This window comes from Sceloporus undulatus, chromosome 6 (genome assembly GCF_019175285.1).
Source record: "Sceloporus undulatus isolate JIND9_A2432 ecotype Alabama chromosome 6, SceUnd_v1.1, whole genome shotgun sequence".
Classification (NCBI taxonomy): Eukaryota; Metazoa; Chordata; class Lepidosauria; order Squamata; family Phrynosomatidae; genus Sceloporus; species Sceloporus undulatus.
In genome coordinates this window covers 84204831-84227400 of record NC_056527.1, presented here as the reverse complement: position 1 = coordinate 84227400, position 22570 = coordinate 84204831, and the positions used below count along the sequence as shown (strand labels likewise).

Genomic DNA, 22570 nt, shown 5'->3' with positions numbered 1-22570 from the left:
CATTCTTCCTCATTTCCTCCCCTATTCAGTGAATCTTGTTGATTCTCTCATAGTCAAAGTGAGTGCTGCTTTCATTTCAAACCTGAAAGACCTTGCTGAGAATCCTGGATGATGGACAGTTTATCTGTGGGATGATTCTATCTGCAGAATGATTCTTCAGTGACCACTAGTTACTCTGATTGCTATAGTGTTCAACTGCTGGATGTTACTGATGGCACTCCAAGGCTGTACTGTCACTCATCAAAGTCTAACCTTTTGGCATTTGAAAATATTCCTGGATATTGCAATTCCTCCTTGCAGTTACCCTACCCTAGATCCAAAAGTATAGCTTTTCATAAGACACCAACTAAGAACCCTTAATATCCCATGGCAATTTTTCTTTTGAGATAATTGCATTGCTTTTAAACGTCTTATCCCTGATGGGATAAAGGTGCATTTAATATTAAAACCTGGTGTTATCCCATTCACCAGTGACCCTGCAGATGCAACCCATATGCAGCCTGGATCCCAGTCACGCTTATCCAGCAGCTTTTAAAAAACGCCAAAATCCCATTTTTGAAAAGCCACTGGATAAGTACAGTTGGGATCTAGTCTGCATACGGGTTGCATTTACCTGGCCACTGGCGAGTGCAATAACACCTGGTTTTAAAATTAAATGTGCCTTTATTTCATCGGGGATAAGGCGCTTTAAAAGCAATGCGATAATCTCATTTGTACATCTTTGCAAATTGGTCTCTTGCTTGCCTCTTTCATTCTTCTTTTAATGATAAGCAGTGCTTATAGTTACTCATAGCTTGTGTTGCTACTTGCCTGTCTGCATTTTTCCTCCACTGTCTTTTTACATGCAGAGGTAGGACAGAGATAGGCATCAGTTAAGGGCTACAGTGAAAATATTCCTCCCCTGTTTTGTAGTAACAGATACGCTCTTATCTTGAACAGCTCAATGAAATCTGAATTGGAAGCTTTTCAAGAAATGTCTGGATGCATACATATGATTTAGTTACAGGTTATAATGCTTAGAGGCAGGTATCTGGATCAGATTTTTATCAAGGTTAATAATTCCAATAGCAAGGGTAAGCAGCTGTGGCCATCCAAGTGTAGTTTTCCTGCAACTCCCATCAGTCCTAGATTCCATAGTACCAGATTCTGTCTCATCTCCATAGTGAAATTGAGGAGAAGCCAGATTTCAGATACCCAGATCCAAATATTTATCAGTCACTAGTATATCTATGGAGTGCTGTGTGTGCAAATTCTTAGGTTGAAGTTTTCCCACGTTTTAACGGTGAATTTGCTTTGATCATGCTACCAACAACATATAGGGAGCCAAAATTTTCCCTCTTCTCTCTCTTATACCAATACTCATCCATTTTTCCTGGGAAACCTTGTAATAATAATTATTTGATGACACTTAAAACTCCAGTGCAAGGCATCTTATCAGAGAGAATATCTTATGATTTTTCAAGTAGTTGGGTCCAAACCATTAAAATGACGATACAGATTTTAATCAGTGTTAATCAAGTTTGCATATTAAAATTTGACATCTGATTTATCAGTAAAACTAATATAAAACATTATGGTATCAGATATTATGGAGAGGACACAATGGAGGGGTACGACCATTTGTACTTCCCATTTGAGGATGTTTTGAATGATATGGACATACCTTTGAATGAACCTATAGCTTGTTCTGCTGCCAAGAGGAGACCATAGGCAGCTTACAAATTTTAAAATTAAAGTTTAATTTCCAGTTTTCAGAGGCAGACCCATGTGCTGCACATAACAATAAACCAAATGGGATATAATCAAGGGAAGTGTACTCAAGGTACTGGTGCAGTTGATGGACCAGATTTAACACTGCAAATGTAATCCTGGCCACCACTGAAACCTTGGCATCCAGGCTCATATTTGAGTCCAGGAGCATGCCCAAAATATGAATAAGAGATTGAGGGGAAACGTAACTCCCCACCTGTAGGGATGCAATGCTTAGCGATTAAGACACCAACTGTGACGACCGTAAAATAGATCGCCAGCTTGAGACTGCCAGTAGTCCCAGCTTCTGCCAACCTAGCAATTGGAAAGCATGATAAGTAGATCAATAGGTACCACTTTGGTGGGAAGGTAACAGCGTTCCATGCAGTCATGTTGCCTACATGACCACAGAGTCATCTTTGACAATGCTGGCTTCCTTGGCTTAGACAATCATGTCAGAAGGAAAACCTTTACCTTTAACCCCCACCTCCCAACTCAGACTGAATCCCTATCCCTGATCTACTTTATGACTGACCAGGAATACCTTTGATTTGCTTGGATTAAGTTTCAATTTGTTCACCCTCTGCCAGTGCATTACTAACAGCAAACACTGGCTTAGTACAGAATCATCTTCCTTGTAGTTAGGTGGGAAACAAATATAGAATTGGCTGTTATCAGCCTACTGGTGACAGTGAACCCCAAAACTCTGAATGACCTCTCCGATTGTTTTCATGTAGATATTAAACAGCATGGGAAACTTCATGAACCCTGGGAATGGGGAGAAACAGGCCAATGGCTAGAAAAATATGTGTTGATTCTTGCTCTGAAAACAAATCTTATTTGTTATGCATAGCAGCTAGAAGCAATTCCACTACCACCCCGGGTTCCTTTTACTTTCTTAATTTTGCAAACTGAAACTATCACACTGCTACCTTGAGCAACTCGCTTCTAGTTTCGATCAAAACTACAGGAAGCATGAGCAACCTCTCATTAAAACAACAACAACAGCAACAACAATAGGCAAGCAATAGTGTTTTTAATTAGCTGTTTTTCCACTTTCACAGGGGCCCTTGTTCCTAGCCCCAGTGAATATGCAGGGTCCACTTTATACTTTTTTGGTACAGCTATCCTGAAATTTTATTTTGCCATCCCTGTTCTCAAATAAACAAAGGGATTGCCAAGTAGATAGTAATCATACTGTTTCAGGCCTTGTGGAGGAGCTGTCCTTCTCTTTTCATTTTTAAGGGAGTCCTCACTGGGAGAAATGTAAAGGAGAGAAATGCAATGCTGTTTAGTGATGAAGAAGGTTGCCTGAATTTGTCAAGTACCAGATTCTATCCCACTTCCATCGTGAAACTGAGGGGAAGCCAGACTTCAGACACCCAGATCCAAAGATTTATCAGTCACTGGTGTACCTATGGAGCTCTGTGTGAGCAAAAGCTTAGCTTGAAGCTTTCCCATATTTTAACGGTGAATTTGCTCTGTTCATGCTACGCACCACTAATACTCTAAGAGTTATTGCTTAGTCTTGTTTAATCTAACAATGTAATTCTTTTCCAAAATTAGCCTTAATTTTTTGTCATTAACATGTCTGATGCTAAATGTTTGTGCTGCAGTCTTCTCATTACTGTTAATTACCAGTCTCTCTTGGCATAGCAGCATGTCTAATATTTGTGTATGTAGGTAATGGCTCCCTCAGCCCTTCCTTGAAAGGAAACAAAAACACACAATTATTATTTAAACTGATGGAGTTGCTTTTGGCAAGAATATGAGCTGCTGATATGGGACCACTGGCGTTTGCTCCTGCACCTATTCGCCTCACTTGAAAAGATGCATTTCTTCTAAATCTGTAAGATGAATTGTCCTTGTAAGGTGGACAGGAGCTAGCCTGGTCAAAATGCATCTGCCTGCCAGCAGCTTTCACCATCGCTGTGGTTTCTAAAGCTGTCCTGTCAACATAGCAACATCCCTAGGGATGGCGTTGCCATGGAGATCCCAGGCAGTCAGCTGATGTCTGGTCCTGCTGCAGCTTGTTTTTTAGCTCAAGAAGCCATTCTGTCACTTCTAACCTTTAAAAAAAGAAAAAGAAGACAACTCCAGTTGGGAAGGAATATCCCTTGGTGTGCCTTTGACTTCTGGCAGTAGAAATCCCAATGACCTGAAACTACTAATGATGTTTGTATCTGATGTTGCCAGCCATGTTGTTCAGCAATTCCAGGAATCAAAGCATAGCAAAGAGGAGAAAAGCAAGGTAGAATTCCAGATTTGAGGGAGGGAAAGCCAAGGTATGCATAACTTAAAAGTACAGTCTAGAAAAAGGAGGGATTAGAAATCTCCCCGCCCCCATCGTTTTCTTCCCTTTCTTCACACATAGACGTTTACGCCAGTTCATATGCTTGTACTGCTAAATTGAGTCAGAAGGACTCAACCAAATTTGGCATACAGTATATAAAATATGGGTTCAGCAAAACACCCAGTTTTTAATACAGGACAAAACAGTTGTACAATTGCATCACTATGCATCCATCTCTCAAGGCAAGACACAATTATACATGCTATTGATGAGCTGCCAAAAACAGATTTAAATCCATTATTTAAATCAATCTGCTCTACTGAAGTGCCCCACTGTTGTGCTTTGTAGCAAATCACTGGGACTAAATGTGGGTCGATAGTTCATTATTTCCCTAGGGCTCAGCATTTGTAATTCCAGCTGGGTTAGAAATGGCTCCTTGATCTTAAAGAGGGCTAAGCAATCAGATGCCCTCTAGATGCCCTGCAACTCCATTATCCCTAGCCAGTATGACCAGTGGCCATGGATTATGGAAACAGTATTGCACAACATATCGGATGCAGGGGCTTAGCAGTTAAGATGCTGACTCTGACGATCACAAGTGCCAAGTGACATAATGAGCTCCCATTACTAATGCCAACTTCTGCCAATCTAGCAGTTTGACAGCATGTAAAAGTGCAAGTAGATAAATAGGTACCACTTCGGTGGGAAGGTAACAATGTTCTGTACATCTCGGCATTTAGTCATGCTGGCCACAGAACAACACAATCATCTTTGACAACACTGGCTCCCTTGGATTGGTAACAGAGATGAGCATGGTCCCCTACAGTTGGGCATTACTAGACAATCATGTCAAAAGGGAAACCTTTACTTTTTATGCCACAACATCTGGAGGGCATCATGTTGCCTACTATGTTCTGAAGGGTTTCATGTCTCAAAAAGAAAGAGGTTTCAAGAGCCTTTTATTTGACAGGTCTCTAAAGAGAGGCACCAGTAAAGGAGAGTGAACTTGCTCCCATCTCATTCCCTTGATTGAACTCATCAGATGAACTATCTGAAGGCATGCACCACCCCCTGGATCTCTATATTCCTATTTGGGAATTTCCATATTACATTCATCTTCTGATGCAATTAAAATTACCTAAAATCTTGCTTTTCCTTTCTTCTCTTTTTCTTAAGGTGATGAAAGAGAACAGACAGGTTCTTCCTTTTGTGCTAAAACAAAGGGCAATTTTTCTCAAATTTCTCAAAGAAACTAGCAGTCAGGATAATCCCGTTATAGCTGTTCTTTATAGCTAGGAATTCCCATATGAATAGCCTTGTATTAGTGTTTAATAATGTTGCAATATTTCATTCTACCTGAAATAGAGAAGACTTATCTGTACTTAGCTCCTAGCATAGCTGTGTGAGTTTTTGGTAAGTGGTTTTAATTAATTTGCTGGGTTTTTTTAAAAAATACTGTTAGAACAGAGTTTAAAAATCCATGGGCTAAATCAAGCATAATCCTACCTAGAGTAGACCCATTGTAATAAATGAAATTTAAGTTAATTGGTTGTTCCAACAAATCTTCCCTAAGTAGGACTACTATTGAGTTTAGCCATATGTGTGCATTATGGAGTCCTGTTGCAATGATGCATTTAAATTAACTTCAAAGAAATGCTGTACAGAGGGTTAGCAGTACCTGGTTTTAAAAACTATTTATTTCTTTATTTCATTTATAAAAAAAACATTTACAATAACATTTTAAAATAGTTTAAAAGATAATTAAAACATCCACAGTAAAAAGCCGCACACACACACACACACACACTTATACATTTCAACTATACAGATTTAAACTGCTTTAAGAATAAAGAGCAGTTGCTCTATTTATGCATGGGGGGAGGCTTGTAGGGTTTTATCAGAGGATAAAACTACAACCAGTAATTAGTTATAGCATTATGATTCCACTATTAACTGCCATGATTCCATCATATGGAATCTTGGAATTTACAGTTCAGAGAGAAGCATTTAAAATTCTCAGCCAGAGAGCTGTACTAGCTCTCCAGATTACAGATCCCAGGATTCCATATGTAGTTGTTGCCATGGCAGCTAAAGTAGAATCATAGTGCTTTAAATATTTGTGTAGAGTAAAAGGGCCCTAGGACTCAGGTTTGCCTGAAACCAGACCTTCTAATACCAGATATCTAGGGTAGACAGTGGTAACTCCACATTGATCAAGTTCACATTAAACATGTCCAAAAACATTCTTGTGAAGTTTCAAAAACATGTTTGAGAAGTATTGAAAAGCAATCTGGAGCAAAGTCTTTCTTTGCTTAATTTAATCCGAAGTTATCAGATACAGGTTTGTGTGTACCAGGTTTCTATCCAGACTCTAGAAATATCATGCTGTGGGTTTCTTTTTACATGTTTACCCATTTGCCTTTGTTCTGTTCCAACAAAAGTTACATTAGGTTGGATTCAGTTGGATGGGGCTTTAATTAGTTATGACTAATTTGAATCTCACTGCTTTCAGTAGCTCTGTTCTAACTATAACTATATTTGGATCCAGCCCAGTGTAAGCAAAACAGAGTTGGTCTGCAGCCTGTTTTCAATTATGAAGTGAGCCATTATGTGGTAGATTGTCATCAAGGGCAGCAGACACTTTTCTTACTTTCTTATTCTCTTTATATTCTTAACTGTCTTGACTCTAGTAGAAAATCTTATTTTTTTTCTTGGAAGTTAAAAGCTTTTCAACATTTTGTTAAGGCTTAGACTAGTAGGATAGCTCAACACATTAGAGATTTGCAAACACCATAACTATTTCTAGTCCATTTATGTGTCCTACAAAACTCAGGTATAGAACTATGTTAGCCATAATCTTTTCCTCTTACTTTGTGTAGTTAACAGGATTGAGTGTCTCCAATGGAAAGGATCAGCTGGTGGTTTTCCACACAAAAGACAACAAGGACCTAATTGTCTGTCTCCTGAGTGTGCACCCACTGAATGAAAGCAGAATTGGTGAGCTGATTGGAGTCCTGGGAAATCACTTCAAAAGGTGAGCTTGATTACAGATTACTAAATCTGAAACAGGTACAGATTAGATGCAAAGCCAATGGATGTCAAACTGCATTCTAGACTCCTCTTGTATCTGAGACTCCCATCTACAAGATTTAGGGCTGGAACAAATGGACAGGAAAAAGCAGCTCGATCCTAATTCTTCCAAAAGTAGGTTGAAACCCTGCTGCCTGCATGGCCCACTCCCAAGGCGAACTGAATATGTATGGTCTGACTGTGCGGCACAACATCAAGCCACACCACTGGGTAATTTTGTTCTTGCCTCCCCACCATACATGTGCACTGTCGCACAGACACACCACCTGTGACCTCCAAGTACCTCCCACATCTACCCAAATGCCATCCCATTGTATGGTTGCCCATTTGATCAGCTACACAGTTGCATGTGCAATGTTCCACCTGTTCAGGGCATTGGTGCATTGATATGCTAGTGACACATAGGTAAAGCACAATCATGGAGAGCCCTCCCCTCAACCCCTCTTCACCCCATGGCCCCCCTGTTGGACTGTTCAGTTGATGTATATTGCAATTACGTTCATTGGAATTGTTGCACTTTCATTTCTTTGCTTTGCTGCAGCCCTGCACTTGCATTGGGGCTTTTATATGCAGGCGTGAAGATGCTAATTTTCCACCTTGAGTCAGACTATCCCAGCTTCTTTTTGCATGGGTTTTTAGCCCCAGAACACAGCTTCAGTCCAGTTTCCAGCTGCTTTCAAAGCATACATTGTCTAAATCCCTCACCTGTTTCACCCCATTGTCTCATTGATGTGCAGCATTACCCATGCCTTAGAAAAAAGTAGTAGCATGGTGTAATTTGAGCAGGGACTAAACTGGAGATCCTGGTGATTTGGGATTGCACTTTAAGATACATAACTGCCTTTGTTCAAAACTGGCTTCTAGTCAGCATACATTGTAATAAATGGGAGTCCCTCAATTTATCAGAACCTTCTTCCTGAATAACAAAGGATTAAATGTGGGAGGGGGTACTGTTACATTACTTGGCAAACATATCCTCTGACTTCGGCTCTTTCGTTATTCTTTGTGCACAGTTCTGTCAAGGAGAGTTTACATAACTGGTGGTGAGATGGCAACTGTTAAATGAGATGAGCCATTGACCACATAAATAACAAAGTGTTGGACTAGGACTCTGGGAGACCAGGGCTCAAATTTCCACTCAGCCATGGAAGCTCAGTACCTTGGGCAAGTCACATTCTCTCACCCCAAGAGGAAGGCAATGGCAAACTCCCTCTGAATAAATATTGCAATTAAAGCCTTATGATAAGATTGCCATAGGTCAGAATCAACTTAAAGGCCCATAACAACAACAACATAAGCACAAGAGGCACTGCTAATTGTTGGGAAAAGTATATTTTGAGAAACATACATGCTCAACTAGGCCACGCATTTTAATTACTAATAGGCTTTTAAACTGCACTGTTGATTTCCTTCTTACTTCCACCAATTGTATGTACAATTTGAAAGGCACTCAACTTTTGCCTCGATTGCACTTCCCTTGGAAACGTTTTGTCTGAGTTAACAATATGTGACACTGGAGCACAGCATACCTATTTGGTGTTTTGTTTTGTTTTTGTTAGCTGCTTTCGAGTTGATCTCAGCTCATGGTAGCCCTGTGAATGAGATGTCTCCAAGCTGCCCTATCCTCTACCTTCCTGCTCAGGTCCTGCAGGCTCAGCCTTGTGACCTCCCTGATTGAGTCTATTCATCTGGCTTGTGGTCTTCCTCTCTTTCTGCTTCCTCCACCTTGTCCAACATCATTGTTGTGTGTAATGAGTTGTGCCGTTTCATTATGTGGATGAAGAATGACAGCCTTGATTTAGTCATCTTGGTTTCCAGGGAGTGTTCTGGGTTGATCTGTTCTAGGACCCATTTGTTTGTCTTTTTAGGTGTCCATGGTACTGTCAGCATTCTTCTCAAGCACCACATCTTAAATGAATTAATTTTCTTCCTACCTGCTTTCTTCACTGTCCAGCCCTTACAGCCATACGTAGCAATAGGGAATACAAGGACTTGAACAATTCTAACTTCAGTATTCAGCGGTATATCTTTACACTTTAGGATTTTGCCAGTTTTTTCATAACAGCCCTTCCCATTCCTGATCTTCTTCTGATTTCTTGACTACAGTCTCCATTCTGATCAATGTTTGATTCAAGGTATGGGAAATCCTAACTATTTTGATTTCCTCGTTATCTAGGTTGAATTTATAATAATAATAATAATAATTTTTATTTATATCCCGCCTTTCCAATTGCATGATCAAGGCGGCTTACAAGACAAGAAACAATAAATTACAGATAAAACATCACAATATAAAAAGTTTAAAAACATCATTACTAGGGGTAGGAACGGGAATCTATACAAATCACAATTCGCTAGGGGCAAGAAAAAGACAATAGTAAATCCTCTGTGGTCATTATTTTTGTTTTCTTCAAGTTTAACATTAGGCCTGCCTTTGCACTTTCTTCTTTGACTTTCTTTAGTGATTGTTCCAAGTATGTGATTTTTTCTGCTAGTAGCATGGTGTCATCTGCATATCTTAGACTTAGGTTATTGAGATTACTTCCTCCACTCCTTTTGTGTCCAAGCCTGCTCTTTGTATGATATTTTCTGCATACAAGTTGAACAGATAGGGTGAAAGGATGCAGCCTTGCCTGACCTTTGCCAATTGGGAACCATTCTGTTTCTCCATATTATGTTCTTATAGCAGTCCCTTGTCCTAAGTACAGATTCCTTATCAGGACTACAGGATGTAGTGGCACTCCCATTTCTTTAAGACCATTCCATAGTTTTTTGTGATCTATACAACCAAAGGCTTTGTTATAGCCTTTAGCACATGCTAATTTTCTTCTGGAATTCTTTGGCTCACTCCATTACCCATCGTATGTTTGGAATGTGGTCCCTAGTGCCTCTTCCTTTTCTCTCCATATATGATTGGAGTCTATGCTGCAGAATTTTGAGCATAACTTTGCTTGCATGGGAAACCCTATTTATTACCCACCCTGAATTTTCATCAGATAAGTTTGAGGATTGACCTTAAAGTTTGGTCAGACTTCATCAACATGAACTGGTATCTTCTCTATGGATAGCATTACATATCTGTGAACATTCCAGCCAGCCTGTTTTGTTGTGGAAGAATGGCCATTCTTTTAGGAATAGTTTTGTTTCAGAATGGATCCCTGTCTCCCATATCTTCAACAGGTGTGCATAATAGTCTGCCCTTTTATTGCAACATCCCACAGAAGCCTTTGTTGAGTAAACTTTAAACTGAAATAAGTAGTAAAGAATGTAATACTTACCCATACATCCTTATGCTGTGATGGGAATATTTTCCCCTTCTGTTCCTTATTCCATTTTCTCTACTTTTTCAGATACTGGTAAATAAATTTGTTGTAATTTTGAAATTCGTTTTCTTCTATTGTTTAAACTAGATGTGGCAAACTGGCTCTGCACGTGTAATTCCCCTTGGCCATGCTGGCTGGGATTGCTGGGAGCCACTATCCAACAACCTCTGGAACGACACAGTAGTTTATCCCAGAGATGCAGTATATGTGTGATATGTAGACCCCACAAGCTCAGTATGTGAGTACTTGTGGTGTAGGTGAATATGATACCAATTCATTTGTGATGTAAGTGCATATATTCTTGAGTGTTCAAATTTATAGAAAGATATCCTGTGAATCACCTCTCCCAGTCCAGTGTTTGCATAAGCTTGCATTCCTACCTGTCAGATGTAAATGTCGAAAAGCTATTGCTTTCTCAGAAGAGATCAGTTTCCAGATTTCTCCCTGGTTTGGTGTTATCTTCCCATTTATATAGCATTTGTTTCTCAACAATCAGTCCTACTCTTCTTCTTCTTCATATATTATATATATATAATTATTTTTAATTAAATAAAAGCTGCAAAGAATAAAATTGAATGACACAAATAACAACTACAAACTACAAATTTTATAAAACAAACTGTAAACAACAAAAGCTATAACTAATAGAATAGAAAAAAATATGACTTCCAATTATTTCTTCTGCAGGTACATTTCATTATAAATTCCACCCCTCTTTGTCTTCCCTATTGATTACACTTCATCTATATATTTAACACATATTAATAAAGCCAACAATTAAATTTTAACTATGGCTTATACATTTTACCAGTTGTGTGTTCATCCTAAGCACACAATTGCATTTCAAATTCAGACTTTTAGAGAGTTCAAAACCATAACTTTTAAAAATCTAATTTAAATCTTTCAAACAATTGGAATTTTTAAAAGCCACTGAAATCCATATCCTTCCCTCAATAAATGGTCTTTTGATTTCATAGTACTGTATATTCCTCTTGACAAATCTTCAGCATATCTTAACATTGCCCATTGTTTCCTTTTTATAAAAGACCATGTGGAGAGCCCCATAGTGGCATTAGTCCTGCTCTTCTGAATATTTTCAATGTTTTAAACAGGTAGGATATTCTACAAAAGCGAAGAATCTGAAAGAATATTTTCTTATGTTTGTAAACCTTCTGTAGTGGAAGGCTTTCATGCCCGTATCCATAGTTTTTGTGGGTTTTTCGGGCTATGTGGCCATGTTCTAGAAGAGTTCGTTCTTGACGTTTTGCCAGCATCTGTGGCTAGCATTCTCTGAAGATGCCAGCCACAGATGCTGGCAAAACATCAGGAATAAACTCTAGAACATGGCCACATAGCCCGAAAAACCCACAAAAATCTTTATAAATCCTCTTTGCTAGACACAGGCACACACAAATATACACAGTCTCTTGCACCTCGCTGGAGCACACAGTTTCAGTGGAAACATTGGAACTTTTTCTCTACATGCACTGAGATCACATCACACTTTTTCCTATCCCACTGACAGCACTGGTCACCTTTAACTCCAGATCATTTATGAACTAAGATGGAAAAAAAAACAGATTTGAATTAAGATATCTGAGTTTATCCCTTCTGTTTATTTTGCTCCTATACAGAAATAATACGAGTGTGGTTTGTTTCCGCTTTGTATTCCTGCTCCATTTGTCTTTTTTTGTCCTGCCTCTCTTCTCATTTGATTTTCTTTTTTGCTATGTGTGAACATGTGGATTAAAGTATACTGTGTCAAAAAGTTTATAACAAAGATCTATACTCTTTGATGGAAATTGGGATTATTTTTATATGGAAAGTTGAAACAGCCCTCACAGTTTTATACAGCAGTTCATATGATACACTGTTTCTAGCATGGTTTGTGCTGAAATTATCAACCAAAAATTGAATATTTTGGTTTCCTTGTGGGTTCTTATTTATGCAGAAAGATACTCTGGAATTCTGCCCTAGAGCCAACAACAGTCTTTTAGAAATGTGTTGAAGTAGCTTACCTTACCCTCACTTCTTTCCTAAGGAGAAAAGGAAAACTGCTCTTTTCTTGGGTACAAAAGTAAACAGACATAAGTAGTTCCTTTTTCATTTTGCCCAAAGTGTGGTCAATAATCTGCCTTTAGTTGCCAGTTTTTCCTTTAGTGCTATGCCAATCCTTCAAACTTGTGATTGTGTGCAGAGAAGTCCACTTCCCCACAGTTTATACCACCAGGGATGGGGGTAGCAGGATGAGATGTGAAGTGAGCCTAGAGACCTGTCTTGCATACACTCCTTGAGAATGGGCTGGCCGTATGTGCTGGGAAACTGGGAAAATCACAGATTGAAAGGTCTGAAAAATGTCCCGGCTGGCTGAGCATGATTGAAGCCACAGATCCCGGATTCCTGCCTTGTTCCACGCTGCATTTTGTCAGAGACTGAAAAACTCCCCTCCTCTCTTATTCATCTCTGAGGAGAGCAACACAATTAAAATCAAAGGCAGGTGATTATATCTCTCTTAACAATAGGAAAAGGGAGCCAGGGAGGAGGTGGGGATAGCCTCCAGCAGTCATGGCTTTAAATCTTGGCTGTGTAGTGAGGTTCTCTTCCCCTCTCCTGTTGGACTCTCTTTCTGCTTCAAAGAGAGAGGGGGGGTTAAAAAATAAATAAAGGAAGGTGAGACAGGAGGAGAAGATGTAGAAGAAGAAAGAAAGAAAATGAATAAGAAAAAAGAGGTATAAATATAAAATATCCCTTTCCCTGCACAGTATAAGCAAATACAATATACTGTATTGTGTTGTCTCCAATTCAGACGGCTTAATTTATGGGATGGTGGTTGGGATTTTGGAGGAGGAATAAGTAGCCAAGGATGGGGAGTGGGGTTGGTAGGAGGTATGCAGGGACTAAAGATGGAGGGGAGGGACAATCCTGAAAATACTTAAGCCTTAAGAGAGGGAGGTAGAGATGAAGGGGGAAATATTTTTGTGGGTTTTTCAGCTTTGTGGCCATGTTCTAGAAGAGTTTGTTTCTGACATTTCAACAGCATCTGTGATTCATATTCTCTGAAGATGTCAGCCACAGATGCTGGTGAAACATCAGAAACAAAACATGGCCACATAGCCCGAAAAATCCACAAAAAACTATGGATGCCAGCCATGAAAGCCCTCGACTTCACAAAGGGGAAAATGCTTCAGGATCTGCTCTGTCATCTGGCTTTTTGCACTGTCTGGCTCCCTCCCAAATGACAAGTGAATCAATCCACCGCAATCCCAAATAGGTCTACTCAGACCTATTTAGGTCTCATAGGTTCACCGTAGGGATTTGGATTTCTCTGTTCCAAGTCCATAGTTTTAAACATTGGTCTGTACTGTTTCTATCAGATCAGTTCTGACTTTTAAAATGGTACAAAGGTTAAACACAGTGAAAGAAAAATGCAACCGTTAATGTGCTGAATTTGTGTAATTAGAATGTAAATTAGAATGGTTTGCATAATTAGAATATTTTCATAATATGCAAATAAGGTGCCCTGATTTTAAGAAGTGGAATATTGCAACTGTACATGGGAATTATGATGACAAGCTGCTCCTTCCATGTTCATGCAATAAAGGTTTTGTGTCTCATGGTGTAGAGCACTGGTCCCCAAACTGTGCTCTTTAAGGGATTTTGGACTCTCAGAATCCCAGACTATTGGCCAACTTGGCTGAGGCTTCTGGGAGCTGAAATCCAAAATCTCTTAAAGAGCACAGTTTGGGGACCACTGGTGTAGTGGTTTGAACACTGAACTATGACTCTGGAGACCAGGGTTCAAATTCTGGCTCAGCCATGTAAACCCACTTCACACACACTCATCCTCAGAAGACAACAATGGCATATTCCTTCTAAAGAAATTTGTCAAGAAAATCCCATGTTAGGTTTGACTTAGGGTTGCCATAGATTCGAAACTAACTGAGGGCACACAACAACACTATGCTGTGGGGATTTTTGAAAGAACCCAGCAGAGGGAGCTGGTAAGGTGGCAGCAAGAACAAGGTTAGGAACATCAGATATGACATATGTCGGGCAAGTAGTGCAGAAAACTACATAGCATTTTTGTGTAATCCAGAGAAAGGCAAACCTTTACCTTTGGTAAGCTTTAACTGACTATAGCCAATGTTCATCCTCTAGGCAGTGTTCCTGGTGCCGCCAAGAATTTGCATAGCTATGCAAATTCATTACCTCACAAGTGCTAAGGGTGCTACCAGTAAACAATAGCAATATCCCAATTACAACAATGCAATAACAGTCATAATCACAATAACATAGCTGGGGTATGACATATGAATCCCCAAAAGAGTTGTTACTTGAAAAGTACATACAATCATTCAAATAAAAAGGGATTGTGAAAATATAAGAGATCTTTGCTAATTGGTATTATCTCATCATCCTGCCATGACATACAACTAGTGGCATGTGTCTTCAGGAAGGCTGTGAAGGTAACAATATCAAGAAGGGGAGACAATGAGTTCCTAAACATTAAACAAAGTTCTGCCTTGATGGATCCAAATTCCAACTACCTTTTGCAATATGTGTTTTAGAATAATGTGCCATACCTCACACCTTACACATATGCAAGGAGGTTGTTTTCGCTGAAGATGCTTTAGAAACTCATCTGCAGTCAAAAACGTTTTAGCGGTTTCAGACTAGGAACCATGGAATACTAGCTCTCTATCCTATTTTTAATATATATATATATATATATATATATATATATACACACACACACACACACACACACACACACACACATATACATACAGTACCTATATATTGTAATAGCAGCTCCAAGGAAGAAAATGTATTGCACACACTCCCTTCTTCTTTAGACAAGTTTAAAGCCTTCTGAACTATGATCCTGCCATCTAGTTTATAGCTTACAATTCTCCTTTGGGAACTTTGAAGCTGAATATGTACCAGTAACTGGTTTATCCTTTTTGAAGATATATCCAGTCCAAGGGCTCAGACTGTAGCAGTAGTCGTGATTCCTATGCTGAAGGCTCACAAGCATTAAAAGTGAGAAGAAATGAAGATGGGAAGTAGTGAGAGAGATAATGTAGAAAAGGAAATGGCAAGCATGCATCTGTGTAGAAGTGGGGATGCGGGTGAGATTATTGAATTTATGGGTATGTGAATCTGGTCATAAAAAGCCTCCCTAAAATTTTACTCCTGTTTTTATCTGTTGCACCTGATGGTGTGGCAAGAGAAATCTTTTTGGCTGATATCTATTTCCTAGCCTTCAGGTTTGTTGCACTATCTGTAAAAATGTGCAGTTGGTATCGGTTCCAACAGGGATTAGCTGCTGTTTGGCCCTGAGGTGCATGCCATGAATCTGTCATGAGGTTTGAGAGTTACAGCTAATTTTGCACACTGCGTATCTGCATATTAAATAGAAACCTTGGGCACTGTTGTTCTGAGTGCAATAAAGTGCAATTTGCAGCTTATGAGTACATTTTCATATTGAAGATGTTGCCCTCAAATGAGTGAAATGCAATTCAGCATTATACAGACATGAGAAAGCAAGAGAGCATTTTTTAAAAATTGAAATTGATCTCCTCTTGCTGCCCTGAGAGTACATTTGGATGCTTTGTGGAACGACACACAGGGATTACCTTTCTCTCTTTTATAGATTGAATACTTCAGTGCAGATAAATGATTTGTGGGTACATATAAATGATTTCTGGGTGACGAGGATCCTGTTGACAGCTCCTCTGCAAGAGTTCAAGGCGGAGTAAAGACTGGTGGGAAGAGTAATAACATGCTGGCATAGGATTTTTTTTTTCCTGCCTAGCAAAGAATCTGCCTCCTGTTTGCTCATCCAACTCACTACAAAAAATCTGCAAATTTATCAGTCAAAACAAATTATGTTTGCCATATATTTATGTGTAAAATTTGCTCTGGGTGATGCAGCAGGATTCCTTTGGTGCAGTGCAGTGTGCCCATGCCTCTCCCCATGTCTTTTTCTTTTCTTTCTTCCTCCTTTGAATTGGGTCAGTTTACCAGGCTTTTTCATAAGCAAGTGACACACAAAATAATGTGAACTTGCCTGCACGTGTCACACCAGCTGAGTCAGCTGAAGCAGGTGAGGCAAGTCTTGGGTCATTGAGCTGTCAGTGTGCAAGAAGTGTTCAAAGTGACAGGGAGACTAGAAGGGCTGGCACTGAATGATGGATGCAGAAGATGCAACAATAGGAAGTGCATGAAGCGATCTGTCTGGAGAGAAGGCTGAAACTGCCACTTCCAAGTTACTTGAGATAAAAAATGTTGCTCTTAACCAGGCACATACCCTGTGGTTTGGGGTTGTCACTGGTTTTCTGTTTTGCAAGTATAAATATTGTGCAACTTGCCTTGTTCTCACTTAAGTTATATTTGCATGGACAGGATGTTGGTGTCTTTAGCTTTTCTCATGAAAGACCTTTAGAGGTACTACCCCTCCTGTGCAGAGCTTGCAAATGTTACTTTTTTGGACTACAGCTCACCAAAATCTTTAGGTCATGGGGCAACTTTTCCAACTCCGCATCCAGCTTAAATTGTCCTGCAAGCAACATGAAAACAATTTCAGATGAGGTTTTGTGTTCTGAAAAGAAATGGGTGCTCCATGAAAAGTAAAGGCTATGTCCCATGAGCAGAGCTGGTTTTATTGTGGTTAGGTATGTAGCTTCCAGGCTTCTGTTTCACCTTAATCATGAACTCTTAGTGGCTTAGGCAGTTTGCTGTCTGTAAACCTCAAACTCTTAACTTTAAAATGGAAATAAATAACAGTGACCTTGCTTGCAAAACTGTAAAGATTACGGAAGCTCCCAAACATGAAATAATTTGAGTATTCAGTTCTGTTCACCTTAACCTAAAAATAAGCTGAACTGAACACAGTAGCCATTTATTTTCAGTACACATACCTAGAATTGCACTACAGTGGACCCTTGTTATATGCTGGGGTTTGGTTCCAAGATCCCCCACGTATAACAAAATCTGTGTATGCTCAAGTCCCATTAAATATAATGACATAGCAAAATGGTGTCCCTTATAAAAAATGGAAAATCAAGGTTTGATATTCGAAATTTATACTTTTTTGAACATTATCAAACCGTGTATGCTTGAATCTGTGTATCAAAAATCCATGTATAAGAAGGGCTGACTGTATATAGCTCCTCAGTGTGAAGTATCAATATTTATTATTTCAGCTACTTCCTTTTTATATATGCCAACTCTGCTACCAAGCAAGAGCACCCTCTAAGAGTTATTTCAGTAACCAAGTCTACATGGCAAGGACCTCTATCTATCTATCTATCTTGCCTTTCACCTGGAATGGGACCCAAAGTGGCACACACATCAAATTAAAAACAAAGTGCATCTAAAACCTATTTGATACAAAAAAAAAATTTTAAATGTAATTTTATTACAACACTAAATTACAGCAATGTAAAACATATTGAAACAGTAAAAAGATAAAAGTATAGCTTACTATATTAAAAGGTCCTTCTGCCACAATACGTTAAGAGCCAAAAACCTACTTATTTAAGGGGGGGAAATCACTTACCAGTAGGAAGACAGTAGACAAGTGCCAGCTGAGCCTCCCATGCTAGTGAATTCCAACACCTGGAAGCAGCCACTAAGAAGGCGCTCTCAATCATCCTCACCAACACATTTATGATGTTGACAAGATGGAGAGAAAACCTTGAAGATCTTAAAAGTCAGAAAGAGTCATAGAAGGAGATACAGTCTTTACGATAGTCTGGACCCAAGGGCTTTTGACATCATAATCAGCACTTTGATATCACAATATCATAATCAGTACTTGGAATTGTGCCTGGAAATAGTCTGGTTGCCACTGAAGTTGCTCCCTGTAACTTGCTCTAGTCAGCAGTCTGGTCATAGTGTTTTAGACGGTGCAGTTTCCAAACAACAAGATATTTCACAACATATGTTTCTCAATTTTTAGAACTCATTTAGTGTGCCTTGTGTTATATACTGCTTTTATATTATTTTATTTAGCTTTAACATTTCCCATCCAAGGCATTTTCTTGTGTCTAAGGCAAAGTAACAAATTATATGCACACATAAATGCACACGCACCCTGTCAAGGTGCATACTTTATACCAAAGGTGAATCAAATTGTAGCATCTGAAGCTGAAAATCCTATGAGCATTTCTAACTCTCCTTAGTCACTGTGAATACAGTAATAATAAATTATGGAAGTAATGTAGCTAGTTATTTAGACCAGTCTTTTCCGATTCCATCTTTTCAAAGCTGTAGTATTTTAAAAATCCAAGGAAATGTTTTAATAAACCACGAGATGCTTGTGGGGGTGTAGAAGCATTTGTCCTGAGGAGCATTTTACTGAAATCTACCTACTTGTCTTTTTAAAACCTTACACAAGAATTACTTCCTTCACCTTCATTAAATGCTGCCCTCAAGAACTGTGTGGGTAACAAATCCAGGCCCAAATACTTTCTTCTGCAATCTGTTCAACAATTAAATGCTTGTTTTAACAGTTTCCCATTTTATGGACAATTGAAAGAGGCTATTGCTGGAGATACTTCTGAAGGATAATATACATAATGTTGGTGTTTTTCTGAGAAAGAAAAAGAAACATCATGAAATGGGCTATAGTTTAATCTTAATGGGGATCACTGAGGAAAAAATGGACCTTTATAGAAGTGGAGAAAACCTTGACTCAAAGCCTCTGAGAATCTATTGATCTTAGATTTTTGTGCACTTATGTACTACTGGAAAGTTGTTCTCTGCAGGCAACAGATGTTCACTAAAGCAGGGAGTCATATTCTAGCTAATAACACGATCTTTGTCTGCAGTCAGGGACAACCCAAGAGGTTCAGTTACCTGAAGCAGAGTACCAAATGGTGCCCTACATCCCTCAAATAAGAAAAATGAAGGTGAATACTATTTTAAACGTACATAGAGTAGGAAACATATTCAGGGAAGCTGTATTGGCCATATATCAAAGTAGAGTAACACCCAAACTCCACAAAACAGTGATTCTTTTATTCAGCCAGTCAAAATGCACAAAAGACATGATGCAAGCTTTCAAGGCTCCACTGGACTCTTCATCAGGGTGTTAAAAAATCATAAAGGAGAAAAACATTATAAAATGATGATGACAAAGGGGGCTGTGTCCTCACAAGAGCATGGAGACATCTTGCATCTCAGAAGAAATAGCCTTTTTGTATTGCTAATGGAATTCAAATTTTATCTCCTGGACTTTGGAAGGCTTTGTTCCCAGGGACACATGGCCAGAAGGGGGGGGGGTCTGTTGCATGGATATCCCTATCACAGAACAACACAATAATAACACATTGAGAAAATTCAGCTTGTGACTAGCATTGTAATTCCTGTATGATTTTTTAACACCTCCACTTGATGAAGAAACTAGTGAAGCTTCGAAAGCTTGCATCATGTATTTTGTGCATTTTGGTAGGCTGAATAAAGGTATAATGGTTCAGTGGTTTTCAGATACATGACAGTAGGTTTGGGGAAATTAAATCAAATCATTGAAATGTTGTCATTACAAAGTTCTTCATTTGATTTCAAAGAAATACAACCCCCATTTTACAGCTGAGGATTCATGAAGTTGATATATTGCTAGCCCAGTTTAACAGTCATGCGCACAGTGATTCCAATATATAGATTCTTCTCTATCTACGGTTCTCGGTTTTCTTTCTCACACACGTTACAGAAAAAGAGAGTAAACAAACAGGAAGACTGAAGCAGACAAAGGAACCATGAGTCATAGAAGAGAGAGAGAGCTGCCTAGCCCTAGAGGGCATGAAAAGATATACAGGCAAAGAGACTGGGATGGGACAGGAGAGCAAAGATGCAAAATATCATTACATCTTAATACAACTCACTGTAAATAATATATTCCAAAAATAGCACCCTCTGTGTTCAATTATAAAAATTTCAGTTAGCAAACCATGGTTTATTAAACAGAGAATGGCTTTGAAAAGAGAGAACAAGCACTATGCTATACATTTCCTCCTTCCTTCTCCCCTCCCATATGGCATTGCTGCTTCTATTTTATTTCATTTATATGATTGTGTTTATTACTCTGAACCAGAAAATTTTAGTTTAATCTACTAACAAAAACATGAAGTCAGAATTAAACCATGTTTAGCAAACTGAGATTATAACCTTGGTGGATGTAATAAACTAATCACTACTTAAGCATCAAGGCTGGCGCATAAAGAGAGGAAAGACATGAGAGCATGCACTATTAGGATAAACTGATCTGAGCTATCCTGCTGTGAGAAAGACCAAACAGATAAGAGCATAAGAAAATGTTTGAAAGAACTGACCTATCTAAATGCCTGCAGGGTTCACTAGTGGTGAGTTTGGTACAGAGGCCTGTTTCACAGCCTTAAAGCCAATGATGAGTCCCAGATCGGGCATTCCAAACTTCCTTAAATGAAAAAATTCTGGTTGATTTTGGTGACTTCAAAATCAAAACTCTGCCTGTTCAATTCCAACCAGAATCTAAACTCTGCCTGACATATTAAGGATTCTGTGCTTCCTTAATTCTAAAGAGAGGTAAGCCTGAGCAAGCTCAGTGGTACTTAGTTGCTTCCAAATAAACATATATAAAGTAGGACCGTGAAAGCTGACATCAAAGACAGATTTCAAAAAGGTAGTTGTGCAACTTGTGGCAACAGAAAACTAACATGGTGTTTATGACACGAGCTTTTATTGCATGTTGCACCATGTAAAACACAGAAATGGTCATCTTAGTGGATAGGTGCTGACAATAAATCCTGTGAAATAGAAGAGGCCAGAGACGATGCAAGTTGTATGATGGGGAAAGAATACTGAACGTGACACATTTAATGCTCAGTTCATGGCATATTCCTGGCCCCAACTATCAATGAAACGGTCTTCTGTGGATTCCAGTTTTTCTCACAAGAAGCCAGCATGTACAGTACATTCCTCTTTATTTATTAAAACATTTCAGAATGGGCTACAGACACTGGACAGGGGATATTGTTCCTCCCATCTTGCATAGATGACTGTAGAATATCAGCAGTACCAGCAAATTGTAGTGTTGCCTGATAAAGAAATTGCACTGAAAGCAGTAACATGTAGCTACATGAGCCCCAAAGATTGAAAGGTGGTTGTGTTTGTTGCTAGTTTCCATAGGTTACCTGCTGCTCTAGAAGCCTTTGCATGCACCCATAAGCAGATGGTCCTGATTTGGCTACCCTGCCTGGAGTTTAAATTCACTGATGGCAGCATTATGGAGCTGTCAAAAGATCCATCTGCCCAAAGCAGCTGTCTTGGCATTTGCCTATCTGCTTCCTTGGGAAATTCTGCAGCCATATAAGTTTTGCTGCTACTGCTGTTTTATTGGGAAGTAAAGGGAACCAGAGCCATCTGCCTAATAGCTTTAATAGTGAAGGTTGCTTTACTCCCACGCCCACATCAACAAACCTCTCTTCTTTTTAGTGATACTTAACTATGTGCAAAGGCAGTTTTGGATCCAGACAGCTGCTTATGTCTTCTTGGCCACAGGTCATACATTCAGTGTGTCAGAGGGGTGGAGGAGGGAAGGGGTGAGTGGGAAAGGGCTGTGCCAATATCAGACATCATTGTTATCGCTTTGTGTTTGATCTCGAATGATTCAATAATTATGACCGAAAGCTTTTACAGATCAATTTTTATATTTCAGTTTAATCACAGATGTACGAGTATATTTCAAATCAGAATTGTTCCACATTCCAAGATGTGTTTTAGTCTGTTCCATTGTTCTCTAAATGGAAGAAGAGACTGTGTGAAAGGTTGCCACTTTTGAACTAGTTGACAAATGATCCTCTGTTGTATTTTAAACCACAAATTTATCATTCAGTGCTAGTAGAAGTAATTTAAAACCGAATTTGGATTTTTTTTTTAAAAAAAATTGTTTTTATAAAAAGTCACAACTTTGCCTGTATATTTTTATTATCCAATTTTAATTGATACATTAAAATATTCAGATTCCCTTCAATAAATACATACTAGGTATTTCATAATAAACCACTATCATTTTTCAAAAAAACATACAATAAAGCTACTAACTCACACCTTTAATGGAGAATAGTCCAGG

General features: G+C 38.9%; 1 protein-coding gene across 1 annotated transcript in view; it reads left to right on the top strand.

Moving 5' to 3' along the window:
• Positions 1 to 22570, top strand: part of MYO1D (myosin ID) — a 172988-nt gene that overhangs the window by 101573 nt on the left and 48845 nt on the right. The window contains exon 21 of the mRNA XM_042476429.1: positions 6922 to 7076. Coding sequence (XP_042332363.1) covers positions 6922 to 7076 — 155 coding nt within the window. The remainder of the gene's footprint in view (positions 1 to 6921; positions 7077 to 22570) is intronic.